The sequence below is a fragment of the Mobula birostris genome, chromosome 7 (genome assembly GCF_030028105.1).
Source record: "Mobula birostris isolate sMobBir1 chromosome 7, sMobBir1.hap1, whole genome shotgun sequence".
Classification (NCBI taxonomy): domain Eukaryota; kingdom Metazoa; phylum Chordata; class Chondrichthyes; order Myliobatiformes; family Myliobatidae; genus Mobula; species Mobula birostris.
The window spans coordinates 53,152,082-53,170,918 of NC_092376.1; the positions used below are offsets into that span (position 1 = coordinate 53,152,082).

At 39.1% G+C, this 18,837-nt stretch overlaps 1 protein-coding gene across 9 annotated transcripts in view; it reads right to left on the reverse strand.

Annotated features, from left to right (window-relative positions):
- Nucleotides 1-18,837, reverse strand: part of dync2h1 (dynein cytoplasmic 2 heavy chain 1) — a 474,884-nt gene that overhangs the window by 279,796 nt on the left and 176,251 nt on the right. For all 9 annotated transcript variants that reach the window (XM_072263133.1, XM_072263132.1, XM_072263135.1 and 6 more), the window contains 4 exons: nucleotides 17,185-17,433; nucleotides 12,147-12,255; nucleotides 3,651-3,764; nucleotides 1,189-1,331 (listed from right to left, as the gene is read on the reverse strand). In XM_072263133.1, the coding sequence (XP_072119234.1) occupies nucleotides 1,189-1,331; nucleotides 3,651-3,764; nucleotides 12,147-12,255; nucleotides 17,185-17,433 (615 nt within the window). The remainder of the gene's footprint in view (nucleotides 1-1,188; nucleotides 1,332-3,650; nucleotides 3,765-12,146; nucleotides 12,256-17,184; nucleotides 17,434-18,837) is intronic.

Sequence of the window (18,837 nt, forward strand, 5' to 3'; positions counted from 1 at the left end):
TAGGCCCTCAGTCTTGTTCTCTAGTGACTGTACATTTGCTAACAAGATGCTGGGTAGAGGAACTTTTATACCTCAACGTTTTAGTCTGACTTGGTGTCCTCCTTTCCTCCCTCTTGTCTGACCATGGTAATAGCAGATCTTCATCTGCTTAAAGGAGTTGCACCTGTATTCCTGGGAGTCAATTCCACAAAGTTCTTCAGGAAATCATAAAATCACTTGTTCATTGAGATAGTTCAGAAGTACACTACTTTTGAACTGCTTTGTGACCAGGTAGCACCTGACCATCTGTGGTGTCAAGAAATATGAGTATAATTGAGATCAATGGCAAAGAGAAAAGTGCCATTCATTTAAGTTATTTCTGTACAAATGAAGACGGTCAGAGCCATTGGAGATGAATCAATTAAGCCCAAGAAAATTGCTGCAGGGAGATGAGATTCCTCCAGACAGTTTTGTAAATGCAAAAAAAACTTCATCAATGAAGAATTAGAATCTAACATTAAAAGCAAGTATAGTCATCCAAATCCCCATCATTAATGGCCTAGGAGCCACTCTTGACTAGGAATCTTAATTGGTCCGCCATATAAATACAATGCTTTCAAAACGAAGCAAGAAGTTAGTATTCTACAACAAGTGACTCAACCCACTCCTAAAGTACTTTGACACACCTACAATGGAATACTGGCTGAGGACAGTTCCATCAGCATTCAAGCAACTCAGTACCATCTAGAACAAAGCAACTTATTCATTTAGCACCCCACCCCTTATCCTAAACTGAGTTTGGCTGCAAGTTCTAACACCATTCTGAAATTCACTTACAGTAAAATCCCTGAAACTAAGAAGGGATTACCACTGAGCTATCACTAGTTTGCATGTTAGTGCATACAACTAAGAACTCTAAGCTTCGTTCCTGTAAAGCAAATCGCTTATTAAGATAATTGATTAGAAATCTACATGCTATCAATGCCCCACACAGTTAACGTATACTGTACAGTATATAATAGATATTGTTTTCAAGCAGGTTTGCACAGTCAAGAAAGAAATGTAAAATAAACTTTCTCATATAATTTTCCCCCCCAAAAGTCAATTATGTTGAAAAGATGCAGCAATATCTTCAGAGGAGCTATTGGCAGGGTAACTAGAATAAAAGAAATTACAATAATGCCATGTTCTTAAATATTCTTCACTTACTTTCTTCATGCTACTATTAGTCCATCCCTCCATCCATTGTACCACACACTTCTTGTAAAAAGCTGGGTTACTTTCACAGTTAATTGTAAAATTGGAGTTAGTGCAATCCATAATAAGGACAACATGTAAATTTTGCTGAATTCCTATAAAACAAGGTGAACATTTTTGTTGACTTTTAAATAAAATTAATTACTATAACAAAAAAATTAGATAGAATTTATCTATATCACAACGCATTACTTAAAGAAAGACAAAATCAAGTGCAGCCTTAAGGTGACAAAAAATCTGAAGCTCCATGTCCATCAATCATTAAAGTGCCAAATACTAGTATAGAAAATAACATAGAAAGGATAATAAAATCCAGACATTTATATTGTGAGAGCTAAATTATAAAAAAGTCATACTTGGTACAAAGCCTATCTTGTGGGCAGAGTAGATTTACCAAAACAACTCCTAGATGTGGAAAGGACAAACTACGGAGTTCAAGAGGATTCCATTCTTGAGAACTATTCATAAGTTGAAATAGACAAATGTGTGGGAAAGAAACAGCTGTGATGGGAAAGAGAGCAACAATAGTGAAAAACAGCCCACTGCTGGCTGTACTATGTCCAAGTATGTGTGTTCATCTTTCCAGCTCTGCTCAGATCGTAAGTTGAGAGAAATATTTTACTGTTGTAGCATGGTCTAAAAATTACAGCCAGCTCTTTCAAGAAGTAAGAAACATGTAAAGTGTAATTTGGAACCCTCACCCATAAAGGCAATTGATAAGCCAGTTGCTAACATTTAAATTGAGCAGAGTGGATATTTATTACCCCTAAGTATTGAGGGACAATATAAAAAGCTAGATACCAGATTAGCCATGACCTAGCAGAACAGGCTTAGAACTAAATATTCTTCACTTATATGTTGACTTTCTATGTTGATTGAATGGCAGAACATACAGATTATCATGCAGTTCACAGCTTAAAGCCAAAGATCACAATATTTGGCTATCTGCACTCATGGGTTGAGCGCTACAACTATCAATTTGCTTTCAATGTTATTTATGTACATGCAAACCAAGCTATGTGCCAATTATTTTCTAAAGACCATTAATATACATTACATAATGCCTGCAGAAAATAATAAAAGGCAGCTCTGGGCATCACTCAGAATGGACCACTGACTTAATCCATAGACTAGGGAAAATACTCCATAATGCAACCAACATGAGATGTTCTACACAGCAGTAGCCATAGAAGGGAAAGTCACCTGTGCTGCCCCTATATTATTTACAGGAATAAATTTCTGGAATGAAAAATAATCAAATTCAAATATGCCAGAAATACACAATAGATCGGGTAATGTGTACCGACACAGAAGTTTTTAAGTCATTTTTTTTCTTTGAAATGAAACAACAAGAACATAAATGCAAAATTATCAATAGCAAATTATGATGAAAGGAAATAAGTGCTTTGAAGATTAGAAGTCCTAATCATTTACTGAATACTTACACCGCTTAGAAAGGAAGAACAGATTTATTATTTTCTGACAAAGGGACTTGAAACTGAAACTTTGGTGCCTGAATAGCTGAATGATTCCAGGATTTTCTGTTTCATTTTAGACCTGCAATTTGATCCATTGAATGCAGATGCTGTTCAGATGTAAGATGAAGACAAGGCAAAACACTATTCTTTATCTGGATCAGTGAAGAGTGAGGAGGGAGAGCTTAAATATGAGAAATAGAGCAATTCTGGATGAGAGCCCTACCTGCCATTGATGGAGAGTAAGCTACAGTTAATGAAAAGCAAAATATCTCAGAAGCACTGGTATGGAAGTTGTCATTCAGATATAATGATGGAGAAACTGGGTGAAGGGAATGGAGTGAGGTAGAAGGTATTGTCAAGTTGTGGTCAAAGATTTCATCAATAGTTAAGTAAATAAGTTTTGTTAGCATGAAGTAAGCTTTGGAGTAAACAAGCAAAAGTTACATGAATTGGGAACAAAGAAAATCTACAGATACTGGAAATCCAAGCAACACACACAAAATGCTGGAGAAACTCCAGCAGGACCTTTCAGGACCTGCTGAGGGGTTTCGGCCCGAAACGTCAACTGTACTCTTTTCCATAGATGCTGCCTGGCCTGCTGAGCTCTTCCAACATTTTGTGTGTGTTGTTTACACAAATTGGAATTCATGAACATTTCAAAATGTTTTACCTGCAACATATCATTTTAATATCCTGTGGACATTCCAAATCAACTGCATTTTGTGGAAATGATGTAGACTAAACCAGAAATACATAAAAGTCGCCAACCTTGACAGGCATTAAATGTAGAGCTGCATTATAGATATCAAACAAATTCCCAGATTTCCAAATGATTTCACAAATTTCCACTGTGAAATTTGATAATATCGGTAGCTCATCCATACCACAATAGCTAAAGAAATGTGATACTGCTGTATTGATTTTAATTTTCCTTACTATAAGTGAAGTAATTAAAGATAGGTCCAAGGAATCCATCTTGTGAGGCTTGGTCTTTTAAAGGTGACAGGATTGGTTCCAGTTCTTCTGGTGTATAAAGGCCTGGCACTTCTCCTGATGTAAATGAAACAGATAAAAGCATTGATTTAGGCATCAATTCATTTTATAAATGATATATCTACACAGTTGAAATGTAACTGCTGTGAGTTACATTTCTTAGGCAAAATTAAACAATATATGTTATTGAATGCTAAACAATATGTATATATGTACATATATATAGTGTCTTTCTTTGGATAACAGAAGCTATGATAGCTAATTTCACAATTCCAAAGCTAATTTTGACATATGCTCTGGTTCGGTGCCCCACAAGGCTGTGTACTCAGCCTCCTGCTGTACTCACTGTACATCCATGATTGTGTAGCCAAGTTTCTATCGAACTCAATATATAAGTTTGCTGATGACACCACAATTGTAGGCCGTATCTCAGGTAATGATTAGTCTGAGTACAGAGAGGAAATTAAGAACCTGGTGGCATGGCGCGAAGACAATAACCTCTCCCTCAACGTCAGCAAGATGAAAGAATTGGTTGTTGACTTCAGAAGAAATAGCGGACCGCACGACCCCATTTACATTGGTGGTGCACAAATGGAACAGGTCAAAAGCTTTAAGTTCCCCCGGGTCAATATCACAAATGATCTGACTTGGTTCAACCAAGCAGAGTCCACTGCCAAGAAGGCCCACCAGCGCCTTTACTTCCTGAGAAAGCTAAAGAAATTTGGCCTGTCCTCTAAAACCCGCACTAATTTTTATAGATGCACTGTAGAAAGCATTCTTCTAGGGTGCATCACAACCTGGTATGGAAGTTGTCCTGTCCAAGACCGGAAGAAGCTGCAGAAGATCGTGAACATGGCGCAGCACATCACACAAACCAACCTTCCATCTGTGGACTCACTTTACACCGCACGCTGTCGGAGCAGTGCTACCAGGATAAACAAGGACACGACCCACCCAGCCAACACACTTTTTGTCCCTCTTCACTCCGGGAGAAGGCTCAGGAGCTTGAGGACTCGTACGGCCAGATTTGGGAACAGCTTCTTTCCAACTGTGATAAGACTGCTGAACGGATCCTGACCCGGATCTCGGCTGTACCCTCCAAATATCCGGTCCTGCCTCTCGGTTTTTTGCACTACCTTACATTACCTTTTCAATTTTCTATTTACGATTTATAATTTAAATTTTTATTATATTTACTATCGATTTGTATTCCAGGGAGCGCGAAGCGCAGAATCAAATATCACTGTGATGATTGTACACTCTAGTATCAATTGTTTGGTGACAATAAAGTAAAGTATTCTTATAGTTTCTGAAGATAGGATTTTGAAAATTATTGCTTTGAATACTTGAACTTGAATTATTTTGAGCAAAAAGGAGAAGACAGAACACTAAATACAATAAAGAATCGTTGAAATATTTAAACTTCTAATTTTAAAATTAGTCAGGTCCTTTTTCAATGCAGAGGACAAACTTCATGGACAGCTAACGGTTTTACTTTGGAATAAGTTTAACAGGATAACCGAATCTTAAATCAAAGATGTTTATTCTCCCTCCCTCCCTCTCCCCATTTCCCACCCTCTCAGAGGTAATTCAATTTATTTAACATGTCAAAGGATTCAAATAATCAAACATTTTTGTCTTGGACAACAGATTTAACAAGATAAAAAGCTGGTTACTCATATTTTTCTCACATTCCCTTATGACATAGAAGGAATCCCTGCAGCCCATTAAGTCTCTCAAAGCCAGGACATCAACTCCATCTTTTAACCTTTCTTTTTAACTGATCTCTTACACACTGTCATTAATACCCCCACTGATTCTCCCACTGGCCACCAGGCTGCCCATAATTTTGACATAAAAGGAAATCATGGAACCAGTTAACCTAACAGCCAGCATGTCATTGAATTGTGGGAAGAAACCAGAGCATCTGAGGAATGTCCATGCAAGCACAGGACAGACACCACCCAAGGTTAACATCAAATTCAGGTTGCTAGAGCTGTAAGGTAGCTGTGATACCTTACAATGAATCATTGAGAGAAACAAGCACAGTGTACATTCTGTCTTAAATGCGAAGAGTTTTATGCCAGAAGTGCTTGCACAAGGATATGTGATTTTCATGTTATTTTGATAAGCCATGTAACCTATATTGTAAGATCAATCAGTTTACAAACAACAGAAAAACTTACACTCAAAGGGTTCATTGACAACTAAGTGATTAAGTATTACTGGTGGTAGCCTTGAAAAAGAGATTTAGGAACTTGTCTTGATTTTTTTTCCTGTGGCATATATTTTTAAACTGGTCAAATTACAATGTATAAATATAGTTATTTAGAGTATAAAAATGGCTAGAAATAGAAACTGAAAGTCTATCTCTGTAGCAAATAGGACCAATTAACTTACACATATTAATCATTTAATAAATGAGGTATATTATATACAATATATATATATGAGGTATATTAACTGTTTTCTCTGTTCTCTGCCTCTTATATGTTTCAAAATTATTTGAAATATTTGAAGGAAATTCAATTTGCAGTTTAATGCCAAACTACATAAAAGATAAATAAAAAGTAAGGGAGTTCCGATTTCCTGGCCAATATTTGTAAAACAAGGTATTTTTACATTTTTCAAAAATATTTGTAATGTGTTACTGTGTCTACCTTCATTACAACACTGAGTCATGTCACCTGCAGAAATTCTCTGATGACTCAGCAATAGTTGGGTGTATAAGGGAGGACAGGAGAATGAATACAGGGCCTTGTTGAAGGACTTTGTCAAATGGTGCAAGCTGAATCATCTGCAGCTCAACATCAGGAAGACAAAGCAGATGGTAATGGACTTTAGGAAGACTAAGCCTGCACTGCTTTCTGTTACTGTTGATGGTAACCACCCCACCATGGATCTGGTGAGGACCTACAAGTACCTGGGGGTGCACCTGGATGACAGACTTGAGCAGAACTCCAACATGGAGGCTGTGTACAAGAAGGGCCAGAGTCACCTCTCCTTCCTGAGGAGACTGAGGTCATTTGGAGTATGGAAGCCTCTGCTTCACATGTTAAACCAGTCTGTTGTCACCAGTACAACCTTCTATGTGGTGGTGTGCTGGGGCAATGGGATTAACATGGGTGATGCCAACAGGCTCAATACACTGATTCGAAAGGCTGGCTCTGTTATAGGAGTCAAACTGGACACACTGCAGGCTGTGGTAGAACAAAGGACCCTACAGAAAATCCTGGCAATCCTGGCTACCCGCTACGTGCCACTCTGAGCAGAGGAGCACTTTTAGTTATCAATTAAGACAACTGTGTTGCTCCAAAGAGCACTATCTAAAGTCATTCTTACCCTCACCCATTGGGCTCTACAATGAGACAAGTGATGACTCCCTTCTGTTAGACTGTTTGAGGAAACTTAGTTTTTATTCTTTCTTACTTCTCTTCTAATATTTGTATATCTGTGCACTTGTAATGCTACTGTGATACTGTAATTTCATTTGGGATCAATGAAGTATTGCTTGTTAGGGAAAATATTACAGCAGTGCTCAGGCAGGACAGATTAGAGGGCTTGTCTACTGAGTCCTTATGGGTGGAGCTGAGAAACAGGAAAGGTATGGCCACATTAGTGGGATTGTATTACAGACCACCCAATAGTCAACGAGACTTGGAAGAGCAAATCTGCAGAGAGATAGCAGGCAACTGCAGGAAACATAAAGTTGTGATGGTAGGGGATTTTAACTTTCCATACATTGATTGGGACTCCCATACTGTTAGGGGTCTAGATGGTTTAGAGTTTGTAAAATGTGTTCAGGAAAGTTTTCTAAATCAATATATAGAGGGACCAACTAGAGGGGATGCAATATTAGATCTCCTGTTAGGTAACGAATTAGGGCAAGTGACAGAAGTCTGTGTAGGGGAGCACTTTGGTTCCAGTGATCATAACACTATTAGTTTCAATTTGATCATGGACAAGGATAGATCTGGTCCTAGGGTTGAGGTTCTGAACTGGAAGAAGGCCAAATTTGAAGAAATGAGAAAGGATCTAAAAAGCGCGGATTGCGACAGGTTGTTCTCTGGCAAAGATGTGATTGGTAGGTGGGAAGCCTTCAAAGGGGAAATTTTGAGAGTGCAGAGTTTGTATGTTCCTGTCAGGACTAAAGGCAAATTGAATAGGAATAAGGAACCTTGGTTCTCAAGGGATATTGCAACTCTGATAAAGAAGAAGAGGGAGTTGTATGAAATGTATAGGAAACAGGGGGTAAATCAGGTGATTGAGGAGTATAAGAAGTGCAAGAAAATACTTAAGAAGGAAATCAGGAGGGCTAAAAGAAGACATGAGGTTGCCTTGGCAGTCAAAGTGAGGGATAATCCAAAGAGCTTTTACAAGTATATTAAGAGCAAAAGGATTGTAAGGGATAAAATTGGTCCTCTTGAAGATCAGAGTGGTCGGCTTTGTGCGGAACCAAAGGAAATGGGGGAGATCTTAAATAGGTTTTTTGCGTCTGTATTTACTAAGGAAGCTGGCATGAAATCTATGGAATTGAGGGAATCAAGTAGTGAGACCATGGAAACTGTACAGATTGAAAAGGAGGAGGTGCTTGCTGTCTTGAGGAAAATTAAAGTGGATAAATCCCCGGGACCTGACAGAGTGTTCCCTCGGACCTTGAAGGAGACTGGTGTTGAAATTGCGGGGGCCCTGGCAGAAATATTTAAAATGTCACTGTCTACGGGTGAAGTGCCGGAGGATTGGAGAGTGGCTCATGTTGTTCTGATGTTTAAAAAAGGATCGAAAAGTAATCCGGGAAATTATAGGCCGGTGAGTTTAACGTCAGTAGTAGGTAAGTTATTGGAGGGAGTACTAAGAGACAGAATCTACAAGCATTTGGATAGACAGGAGCTTATTAGGGAGCGTCAACATGGCTTTGTGCGTGGTAGGTCATGTTTGACCAATCTGTTGGAGTTTTTCGAGGAGGTTACCAGGAAAGTGGATGAAGGGAAGGCAGTGGATATTGTCTACATGGACTTCAGTAAGGTCTTTGACAAGGTCCCGCATGGGAGGTTAGTTAGGAAAATTCAGTCGCTAGGTATACATGGAGAGGTGGTAAATTGGATTAGACATTGGCTCGATGGAAGAAGCCAGAGAGTGGTGGTAGAGAATTGCTTCTCTGAGTGGAGGCCTGTGACTAGTGGTGTGCCACAGGGATCAGTGCTGGGTCCATTGTTATTTGTCATCTATATCAATGATCTGGATGATAATGTGGTAAATTGGATCAGCAAGTTTGCTGATGATACAAAGATTGGAGGTGCAGTAGACAATGAAGAAGGTTTTCAGAGCCTGCAGAGGGACTTGGACCATCTGGAAAAATGGGCTGAAAAACGGCAGATGGAGTTTAATACTGACAAGTGTGAGGTATTGCACGTTGGAAGGACAAACCAACGTAGAACATACAGGGTTAACGGTAAGGCACTGAGGAGTGCAGTGGAACAGAGGGATCTGGGAATACAGATACAAAATTCCCTAAAAGTGTCGTCGCAGGTAGATAGGGTCGTAAAGAGAGCTTTTGGTACATTGGCCTTTATTAATCGAAGTATTGAGTATAAGAGCTGGAATGTTATGATGAGGTTGTATAAGGCATTGGTGAGGCCAAATCTGGAGTATTGTGTTCAGTTTTGGTCACCAAATTACAGGAAGGATATAAATAAGGTTGAAAGAGTGCAGAGAAGGTTTACAAGGATGTTGCCGGGCCTTGAGAAACTCAGTTACAGAGAAAGGTTGAATAGGTTAGGACTTTATTCCCTGGAGCGTAGAAGAATGAGGGGAGATTTGATAGAGGTATATAAAATTATGATGGGTATAGATAGAGTGAATGCAAGCAGGCTTTTTCCACTGAGGCAAGGGGAGAAAAAAACCAGAGGACATGGGTTAAGGGTAAGGGGGGAAAAGTTTAAAGGGAACATTAGGGGGGGCTTCTTCACACAGAGAGTGGTGGGAGTATGGAATGAGCTGCCAGACGAGGTGGTAAATGCGGGTTCTTTTTTAACATTTAAGAATAAATTGGACAGATACATGGATGGGAGGTGTATGGAGGGATATGGTCCGTGTGCAGGTCAGTGGGACTAGGCAGAAAATGGTTCGGCACAGCCAAGAAGGGCCAAAAGGCCTGTTTCTGTGCTGTAGTTTCTATGGTTCTATCTATCTAATACATAAGATACCTAATAAAGTGGCCACTGAGTGTATGTTTGTGGTCTCCTGTGAATATATAGTACTTCAATGTTTGACAAGTTGTGCATTCAGAGATGCTCTTCTGCACATCACTGTTGTAACTCGTGGTTATCTGAGTTACTGGTGCCTTCCTGACACCTTGAACCAGTCTTGCCATTCTCCTCTGATGTCTCTCATTAGCAAGGTATTTTCACCCACAGAACCTCAGCTAATTGGATTTGTTTTGTTTTTCACACAATTATCCGTAAACTATAGAGACTGTTGTGAAGGAAAATCCCAGATCAGCAGTTTCTGAAATACTCAAACCACCCTGTCTCAGCAGATCAAGCAGCACCCATGGAAGCAAAGGAACATAGAACATAGAATAGTACAGCACAGTACAGGCCCTTCGGCCGACAATCTTGTGCCAACCCTCAAACCTTGCCTCCCATATAAGCCCCCACCTTAAATTCCTCCACATACCTGTCTAGTAGTCTCTTAAACTCCACTAGTGCATTCCACGCACCAACCACTCTCTGAGTAAAAAACCTTCCGCTAATATCCCCCTTGAACTTCCCACCCCTTACCTTAAAGCCATGTCCTCTTGTATTGAGCATTGGTGCCCTGGGGAAGAGGCGCTGGCTATCCACTCTATCTATTCCTCTTATTATCTTGTACACCTCTATCATGTCTCCTCTCATCCTCCTTCTCTCCAAAGAGTAAAGCCCTAGCTCCCTTAATCTCTAATCATAATGCATACTCTCTAAACCAGGCAGCATTCTGGTAAATCTCCTCTGTACCCTTTCCAGTGCTTCCACATCCTTCCTATAGTGAGGCAACCAGAACTGGACACAGAACTCCAAGTGTGGCCTAACCAGAGTTTTACAGAGCTGCATCATTACATCGCGACTCTTAAACTCTATCCCTCGACTTATGAAAGCCAGCACCCCATAAGCTTTCTTAACTACCCTATCCACCTGTGAGGCAACTTTCAGGGATCTGTGGACATGTACCCCCAGATCCCTCTGCTCCTCCACACAGCCAAGTATCCGAAAGGAGTAAGTCAATGTTTCAAATTGAAGAAGCAGAATACCACATCACTGCTGTGTACATACATCTATTGATGCTTCTGGACACATCTTCAGTGATGTTCCTGGAATCATCGGGTGTTTCGGGTCTTTCAACATCATACAACCTCCTCCAGGTGACCCAGCTGGGGCTGATCAGACCCCAGCTTGTGTCCAGATGGCTAGCTACTTATGACTCCATGGCTCCCCTCTTTTGAGCCACAGCCATCTTGAGGCCCTCTGTGCCACATCGGTGGTACTGCGGATGGCTCTCCTCTGCCTCTCCTCTGCAAAATGCTGAAGGCTCTAACTAAAGAACGGGCTACGAATCCCCTACAACCAAACTCCACTGGAAGACACCTCGCTCTCCATCCGGCCTGCTGACAGTTGCTGACCAGTCCTGTGTACTTGGAGAGCTTCCTTTCAAAGGCCTCTTCCAAGCAATCTTCCCATGGGACTGTCAGCTCCAGCAGCACCACTTGCTTAGTCGACTCAGACACTAGGACAATGTCTGGTCGCAGGGTGGTGGCTGCGATATGGTTGGGGAACTTCAGCTGCCCTTCGAGGTCCACCAACAGCTGCCAGTCCCTTGCAGAGGTCAGAATACCTGCAGATGTTCTTTTGGGAGGTATTGGCTGCTCCCCAGCTCTGACAAAGGCAATGGTCTGCTTGGAAGGTCGGGACCGCTTTGCCCACTCAACTCCTGTGCTGACGGCTTCAGCGATGGTCTTCAGGACCTGATCATGCCTCCACCTGTACCGTCCCTCACCAAGTGCCCTTGCGCAGCCGCTGAGGATGTGCTCCAGGGTTACAAACTACTGCATAATAAACAGAACAGTTGTTTGCTTCTGGTGCTTTGTGTAGTAAAAATAGTGTTAACAAGGGATTTATTGGTTCCATAACTTAATAAATCTCTTTTATTAAATCCTTACCCCAGTGGGTTGTTTGAATGAAAATAATAAGTAAAATGATCCATATACGTACCAGGTCAGGTACACAATCTATTAGACATACACAAGTCCACATCATCATTTTGGAAGAAACGGAATACCATTTATTCACTGAAATAAAACTTCACCAAAGCTAGCACAATAATGCCTCAGCGTTTCAGCAGAGAATAATCTAAAGATTTCTGAACTATATTTGTAATTTTACCTAACTGAAACCTGGTACATACCTGAAGATAGTAAGCTGTTCACCATCTCAAGGAACTGTGCGTGAACAAACTGGAAGTCCTCCAAAAGCAACACTACCTGATGTCCTTCAAGACCTGTGAGCTGCATCACCTGGACAAACAGTTAAATTAAGAAAATTACAACACATATATACTTTGATTGAAATGTGCAATAGAGATTCCTACAAGTAAGGTTCAAACTTCATTTAGGATGTTGAGAACAATACAAACCCTCATTCTGCAAGTAACAACAAAATTGCTTTGATTGAGCAAACTTAAGATTATACACAACTCCTGATTACTAGTTTAATAGAGAATTAGACCTTTATTTTAAAATTCTTACAAAATGGATGAGAACAAAACACTTAATATTTTTTCTTTATTGCTAAAATGTTGCAAGTATTTCCGGAAACAACGTTCAAGTTATTTAGTTTTAAATATATTCTGGCATCCTGACAAATCTAGCATTAAAGATGGCAGACATTTCTGGGAGGGAGTTCCAGGATTGAGGCATTGATAATGAAGGAATATTAATAAATTTCCAGAGTAGGATCTTGTAACTTGAAGAGAGCTTGCAAGAAGTGTCTACTGCCCTCGTCTTCCAGCTAAATGCAAGTTTAGAAAATGCCATCAACGAAGTTTTGGCAGGCTGATGGAGTACATTCTGTAAATCATACACATTATAGACACAATGTGGTGATGATGACTAGAGTGAACATTGATATTGATGGTCACACACAAAATGCTGGAGGAACTCAGCATATAACCATATAACAATTACAGCACGGAAACAGGCCACCTCGGCCCTTCTAGTCCATGTCAAACTCTTATTTTCACCTAGTCCCACCAACCTGCACTCACCCCATAACCCTTCATTCCTTTCCTGTCCATATATCTATCCAATTTAACTTCAAACGACAACATCAAACCTGCCTCAACCACTTCTGTTGGAAGCTTGTTCCATAAAGCTACCACTCTCTGAGTAAAGAAGTTTCCCCTCATGTCACCCCTAAACTTTTGCCCTTTAACTCGCAACTCATGTCCCCCACTCTCAATGGAAAAAGTCTATCCAGGCAAAAGCGTGCCAGGCAGCATCTATGGAAAGAAGTACAGTCGACGTTTCAGGCCGAAATCCTTCAGCAGGACTTTGATAGTGATGGTATTAGTTTTCTTACTATCGTTGGAGCTGCATCCATCCAGGCAAGTGGGAAAAAAATCCATCAGATTCCTGACATGCCTGGAAAGTGTGGAAAGACTCTGAGAACTGTTCATTGGCTATTGAGTTCCCAGTTTTTTTCTCTGCATTTGTAACTGAAATTCAGAAGTGTATTCTTTTGCCTACCTAATCCATAAAATGTTAATGTTTAAATGATTGGGCCAGTAAAGTTTCTGGTCAATGGCGCAGAATTCAAAGATGGCAATAATGTTGACAGCTACAGTTTATACACATTTTTGTTTTAAATGGGTATTTGCTGACACGCTGTGGTGTATTCATTACATGCAATTTATCAGCCCATGCCAGAATATTGCCCATGGCTTGCTATACATATACATAAATACTTTAATTATCTAAGGAATTGCAAATGCAATGGAAGATCATGCAATCATCTGTGAATATTCCCAAATTGACTTTATTATGGAAGGATTACCGTTAAATGAGTTTAAGATGTTTTGGCTTCGAACACTACCATGATGACTCAGATGTGAGAAGCTTGACTAACAGCCGCAAACATCTTTATTTGTTCTGGGTATAACTACAGCCCATTATCAAAGCTATTCTGGATAAATGCATTCTTCAAGTTAGAGGTGGTTAATTTTCAGATGTAAGGGTATCAAAGAATATCAGCTTTGTGAAAGAAAATGGTTCTGAAATAAAAGATCAGCTAAGATCTTACTAAATGGTGGAGAAGACACAAAGCGCCAAACCTCCTCCTGTTTCTATTTCTCATGTTCCTAAATTTGAAGAGCGGAGAAAAAAAACATTTGGTTTTGCATAACACAGGATCCATCATCTCTCTATCCACACTAAATACAATGACCTGGAAATTCACAAGTGTACTCTTTTGATCATCTAATCATTAAAGTGTTAAATGCTTAACAGCACGATCATTGAGGTGCTAATTTTGATTTATAATTCTCATTCTAATGCAGATAACATTGTGTTTGGAGCCCTGGACAAGGAAATAGGCAGGCCTCCAAATCAGCAATCTGGGATTAGTAAAGGAATGGATAGGTCTTGGAAATATTGTTAGACTTGTTCAATAGTAAGGTTTTAAATTGTAGCTGTCAATCAACACTAGTGCACCTCAGGGATGTGTGCTTAGCCCATTGCTCTACTCTCTCTACATACATGACTGTGAAGCTAGGCACAGCTCAAATGCCATCTATAAACTTGCTGATAATACAACCATTGTTGGCAGAATCTCAGATGTTGACAAGAGGGCATACAGGAGCAAGATATACCAGCTAGTTGAGCTGGTATATCTTGCTCCTGTATGCCCTCTTGTCAACATCTGAGATTCTGCCAACAATGGTTGTATTATCAGCAAGTTTATAGATGGAGTCAGAGCAACAACATTATACTCCACATCAGTAAGACCAAAGAGCTGATTGTGGACTTCAGAATGGAGACGAGGTAACACGCACCAATCCTTATAGAGGGAGCAGAAATGGAGAGAGTGAACAATTTCAAGTTCCTGGGTGTTAATATCTCTGAGGACTTAACCTGGTCCCAGCATATCGATGCAGCTATAAAGAAGGCAAGGCAGCAACTATATTTCACTTGAAGTTTGAGATTTGGAACGTCACCTAAACACTCGAAAATTTCTACAAATATACCATGGAGAGCATTCTGACTGGCTGCATCACCGTCTGGTATGGGGGTGGGGTGTGGGGGAGGGTACTGCACAGGATCCAAATAAACTGCAGAGAGTAGTCAAATTAGTCAGGAGGTACAGAAGCCTGAAGGCACACACTCAACAACTCTGGAACAAATTCTTTCCCTGTGCCATACACATACACAGAGAGCATTGAGAAGGAAAGGACTTCACTGTATTAGTCTAAAGATCCCTGAAGGTGACAGCACAAGATAAATAGGGTAATGAAGAAGGCATACAGGCTGCTTGCCTTACAGAATATGAGCAGGAAGGTGTTGGTACAACTTCATAAAATGCTGATTAAGCCATGCCTGGAATATTGTGTGCCCATTTGGACAGAATACAGGGAGATTCATAAGGATGGTGACTGAGTTGGAGTGTTTCAGTTATAAGGAGAAAATGAGTAGGCTGGGCTTGTTTCTTTTGGAGCAGGGGACAGGCTGAGGAGGGAAACTTGCAGAGGTATACAAAATTATGGGGATTAGAGAGGATAGGTGGTAATTTTTTTCATAGCAGATGCATTTAAGGTTGAAGAACATAGGTTTAACCTGAGAGGTAAGAAATTCAGAAGGGATTTGAAGAAGATTTTTTTCATCCTGACAGTGATTGCAATCTGGAACGTACTGCCTGAGTAGATGGTGGAGGCAGGTATTCTGACAAACTCTAAGAATCATCTGCATGACTGCTTGAATCTCCAAAGCATGGTAGATTATGGTTCAAGTTCTGCTAAATGGTTTAGTATAAATAGATACTTCATGGTTGACAGGGATTTAGTGTGCCCACTGGCCTATTTCTATGCTATATGATTCTATGTGTATAATATAATCCTGGAATCACTGCACACTGTTCAGTTCTGCAGGAAGGCTCTGAATGGTATCCCTGCTGTTTTACATAATTTTACGTTAAAAAAAAAATGCAGAGGTATTTCATGAAGAAAGAGGAAATATATTGCTTTTATTAAAAAAAGAAATTTTAGTAATTAATTGATGAAAATACAAAAAATGTGTCATGAATTAAACTGCAATAACAAACAGAAAAACCCTGAAGGAATTGTTAATCTCTTCAATTAAAATAACTAGAAAGGATTAATTTCATTTAAATTAACAGAAAAAACAATGCAGTGAGAAGCGATCATATGATCAGAATGCTTTTTTCTTGAATGAAATAAAATTTAATTACTGCTGACAGTAAAAGGATGTGGATGTCATTATAGAACATTAACACTATACTAACTATTATGTGTACCCAGAAGGCACCAATGAATCAGAATCAGGATCAGGTTTAATATCACTAGGTATGTCGTGAAATTGTTAACTTTACGGCAGCAGTCTAATGAAATACATTATAAATAAATATGGAGACAAGGAACTGAATTACAGTAAGTTTATATAAGTCTATTAAATAGTTAAGTTAAAATAAATAGTGCAAAAAAATTTAATAAAAACGTAGCCAGGTAGTGTCATGGGTTCAATGCCCATTTAGAAATCGGATAGCAGAAGGAAAGAAGCTGTTTTTGAATCACTGAGTGTGTGCCTTCATGCTTCTGTAACTCCTTCCCAACGGTAAAAATGAGAAGGCATGTCCTGGATGGTGGGGATCCTTAATGATTGATGCCACTCCTTGAAGTTGTCTTGGATACTACGGAGGCTAGCATCCATGATGGAGTTGACTCATAATTTTACAAGTTTTTGCAATTTACTTTGATCTTGTGCAGTGACCACCACCCCACGCCCCCCACTCTCGTTATACCAGACGGTGATAATTCAGTCAGAATGCTCTCCACAGTACATTTATAGAAGTTTGAGTGTTTTAGTTGACAAACCAAATCTCCTCGAACTCCTAATGAAATATAACCATTTGGATTATCCAAATGGAAAATCAATTGAAAGTGAATCCAAAAGTCTATTGTTGATAGTTTACATTTCTTTTTTTTATATAATAAATGGTGGTCCCACAGTTCTTAAGAAAGTACAACACATCTTTGTATATAATGGTATCAATTTAATGCACTTAAGTGTAAATTATCCATAATCACCTAAAAACAAGTAAGTATCACCGTTATTGTGAACATCAGCCTATATGGTAAGTTAACAAAATTATTTACATGTATTTCATGGCAACACAAGTCTTCTACTTAAATTAATAAATAATATGCTCTTACTTACATGTTTTAAATCAGTTTTGAACTGCTTGATCTCATATCCTCTAGAAATTTTTGGTGTAAATAATATTGCTCCATGCATGTGACTGACCACACAGGTGGCCGTCCTACGACCTACACCACTTCGTCCTGCTAGTAGCAGCGAGCCTCCAGGACAGCTCAGCACTCGGTCTATTCTTGCCATGTAATCCAAAACTTCATGGAAAAGCAAAATATCCACCTCCCTGTTGTCTCTTCCATACTGAACAATACCCTATTAGAAAAAATTGAAAAGTTGATCGTAACATAATTCTGCACTTATAAAATGCCATGTATTGCACCATATACACTAGCTGTAACAGACAATAAATTACAAGGATTACTATTAGATTAAATATATCAACAATATATCTGGGTTAATGATTTACCGTTTCTGACTTGTCAATGACTCTCAGGCAAGTTTATACAATTTAGATCCTATTGTATAATTTGTGCAAAATGTCATTCTTACTAGCATGATACAAATGTATACGATATACATTTATATAAGTCAGATAGTAAATTATTTATTGTGTAACCAAAGGTTTCCTAATCTGTTATTTACACCAAGTGGAGCTGCACACATGAACCTCTTCAACACAATATTTTATTTACCATGCTGTACCAACAGTAGCAACAATGCCTGAACTTCTTCATGAACTAAGATTCATATAACTTTCTGGTTTCTCTCGACTAAATACTGCATTTTACAGCAGCAATTATAAATTACCTAGTCATTCACAGGAATATAACTTAGTCAAAAATATGATTTTTCCTCACAGTGATGTGAATGGGCTATATAATAGAAGATCCAAAAAGCAGAGCCCAAAGATGCTAATATTTCCTCACCAACAGTTGAACTGTGCGTTCCTGATTACATATATCCTAATATGCCAAAGGAAGTTCATAAAGAAAATATGAACCTTCCGTCTAGAATTTTAGGAAATTCTGTAAAAATGAAAGATCTTTCGAGAACTGAAGTGGGCTAAGTTCTAAAAAGGGAACAAAAACAAGATGAGAAATTACAACGAAGTTAGCTTAACTTTACTTGCTAGTTGACTGCTGGGCTTGTAAATGAAATTTAGTTACTAAGCTATTGCTAAAACAAGAGAAGACTGCACAAATTTCTTAGAGAAGATAAGAGCGATAATAAAGGAAATGTAGTGAATGAGCTCTGTACTCAATTTCCTCCACCTCCACATATACAGCAGCAAACATAAAAGTGGAAATAATTCACTCACTATGATCACGAACGAAGGACCTTGTTAGGAAGTTTCTAAATGCATAATGATCTGGTCATTGAAATTCATGTAAGAACAATATTACTAAATTGAGGGATAATGCATTTTGTAGCAAAAACTGCACAAGACAGATGGCAAGAAAACTCATGCATTCATTGCTGGAAAATGCAAACTAGAAATACCAAACCAATGGCTTAGCTGAAATTATCACCACTTTGTGCATTGAATGGCAGGCTAAAAATTATTCTGACTGATAAAATTTATTAGTCATCTGTCCCAAAAATGTACCTGAAAGAGGCTTTCTTAAATTGTGTCAAAACAAATGTTTCAGAAGCAATTTTAAATCTTCTTGCGAAACAGAAGCAAGCAGACATTAGATACCTCTAAACTTGTAAATG